Below are 1,916 nucleotides of genomic sequence, written 5' to 3'. Positions count from 1 at the left end.
GCGCAACGCAGACCGCAGCGTCCGCAACCTGTACCGCCTGCACAGCGTCCTGGTGCACAGCGGCGGCGTGCACGGTGAGTGGGCTCCAAGGGGGTCGCGGGGAGGCACAGCCGCCAGGTGCTGCTGGCGTTGGGGCGAGGGAGCAAGAGCAGTGGCCTGCGGCGCCTGCCAGGACTCCTAGCAGGCTGCCTCACCACACGCCCCCCTTGGCCGCTTGCTGTCCAGCAATCCCGCGCTCACCTCCAGGACGTCCCCTGAAGTGCATTGCACCCCTCTCCCCCCCACCCTGCACCGGGCCCTCACACCCCAGGTGGCCACTACTACGCGTTCATCCGCCCTGACGGCCACACCTGGTACCGCTTCGACGACGAGCGCGTCACCAAGGAGGATGCGCGCGCCGCCATTGAGGAGCAGTACGGAGGTGACGACGACGCACCGCCCCTGGGGGGCGGCGGCCTGCACGGCCCTTTCAACCAAGCCGGGGGCGGCAACGCCATAGGAGGTGGCGGTGGCTTCAAGCTGAGCAAGCTGTCCAATGCCTACATGCTGGTGTACGTGAGGGTCAGTCAGTGGGACGACGTCATGTGCCGCGTGACGAAGGACGACATCCCCATGTACCTCAGGGAGCGCTTGGAGGTGAGCTGCTGGGGCTCCTGCAGGGTGCAGCTTGGGCCATGTGAATGTGTCCTGCGGTGTCGGTGTTGGGAGGCAGAGGCTGTGAGGTATGTTTGCTTGAGGTCCTATGGTTTTTACCCTCGCACCAAGGGCTGTTTGTGTCGGTCTGAGGCCAGCCTTGGTGATGGCTGCCAATCACCACCACGATGCTCTGTGCCCCGCGCCGTCTCCTCCCCAGGTTGAGCAGCGTGAGAAGGAGGCGCGCCAGAAGGCCAAGGCGGAGGCCCACCTCTACTGCAGCGTGCGGCTGGCGCGGGACGCAGACATGGCGGAGCAGGTGGGTGGGAGGGTCGCGAGGGCATGTGTTCGCGCTCAGTAGACGAACCAAATGGCTTGTTGCATGCATGCGTGTGTTGCGGCATGACGCATGCATACATGCATGTAATTCAAAGCAAGTTTGTTCTTTTGTGTGTGTGCGTGCGTGTGTGTGTGTGTGTATGTGTGTGTGTGTGCCCGCGCGTGTGCGTGCGTGTGTGTGTGTATGTGTGTGTGTGTGTGTGTGTGCCCGCGCGTGTGTCTGCGCAGGCGTTTGTGATCGTGCACGCGTGTGGATGCGAGTGTGGCTGTACCCAGCGTGGATGCGGTGGGTGCCTATTGTGAAATGGCCCATTTTGGGCATGGTTTGAAGGTCATCAGTGAGGCTCTGCGCATGCTTGGCTGGCCCCCTCCTACCCCATCTCCCTGCGTATCATTCGCGCCCGCCCCCCCCCCCCCCTTCAACCAAAAGGTCGGCAAGCGTGGCGTGTATTTTGACCTGGTGGACTACGACAAGCTGCCTGAGGCCTCCACCCTGAGGGTGCGCAAGCACACCAAGTTTGGTGACCTCAAGAAGCTGGTGGCGGAGCGGCTGGGGGTGCCGGTGGAGAAGCAGCGCTACTGGACCTGGACCAAGCGCCAGAACAACACCACGCGGCTGGCCGACTTCCAGCTGGGGCCGGAGCACGAGGAGCAGAGCCTCACAGACCTGCGGGAGCACGCAGACATGGTGGGTGGCCTGGCTGCAGGCCGGGGACGGGGTTGCCTGCAGCTTTGCACCGTGCTGTTGTCATCAGCATCCGCGGGGCATCCTGCAAAACGGACTCGCAGGCACGCGCCTCATAGGAGCCTGCCCACCACCAAGCTGTCCTTCTGGCTCCCTGAACCCCTATAGTCAACTGAGCGCTGTCTGTCTCGCCCTGGCCCAACCCTGACGAACCCTGCTGCCCTGACCCTCAACACGTCGCCCTGCCCCCCCCCCCCCC

The 1,916-nt window shown here is 64.2% G+C and overlaps 1 protein-coding gene across 1 annotated transcript in view; it reads left to right on the top strand.

Moving 5' to 3' along the window:
• Positions 1–543: 543 nt before the first annotated feature.
• MNEG_5815 (ubiquitin carboxyl-terminal hydrolase 7) overlaps positions 544–1,916 on the top strand; it is a gene marked incomplete at both ends in the record, with an annotated part of 4,414 nt that continues 3,041 nt past the window's right edge. The window contains 3 exons of the mRNA XM_014045711.1: positions 544–636; positions 854–952; positions 1,403–1,660. Coding sequence (XP_013901165.1) covers positions 544–636; positions 854–952; positions 1,403–1,660 — 450 coding nt within the window. The remainder of the gene's footprint in view (positions 637–853; positions 953–1,402; positions 1,661–1,916) is intronic.

The sequence above is a fragment of the Monoraphidium neglectum genome (assembly GCF_000611645.1).
Source record: "Monoraphidium neglectum strain SAG 48.87 unplaced genomic scaffold scaffold00892, whole genome shotgun sequence".
In the NCBI taxonomy this organism is placed as follows: Eukaryota; Viridiplantae; Chlorophyta; class Chlorophyceae; order Sphaeropleales; family Selenastraceae; genus Monoraphidium; species Monoraphidium neglectum.
Note: the sequence above shows the minus strand (reverse complement) of the source record. Positions and strands in the feature narration are given on the sequence as shown.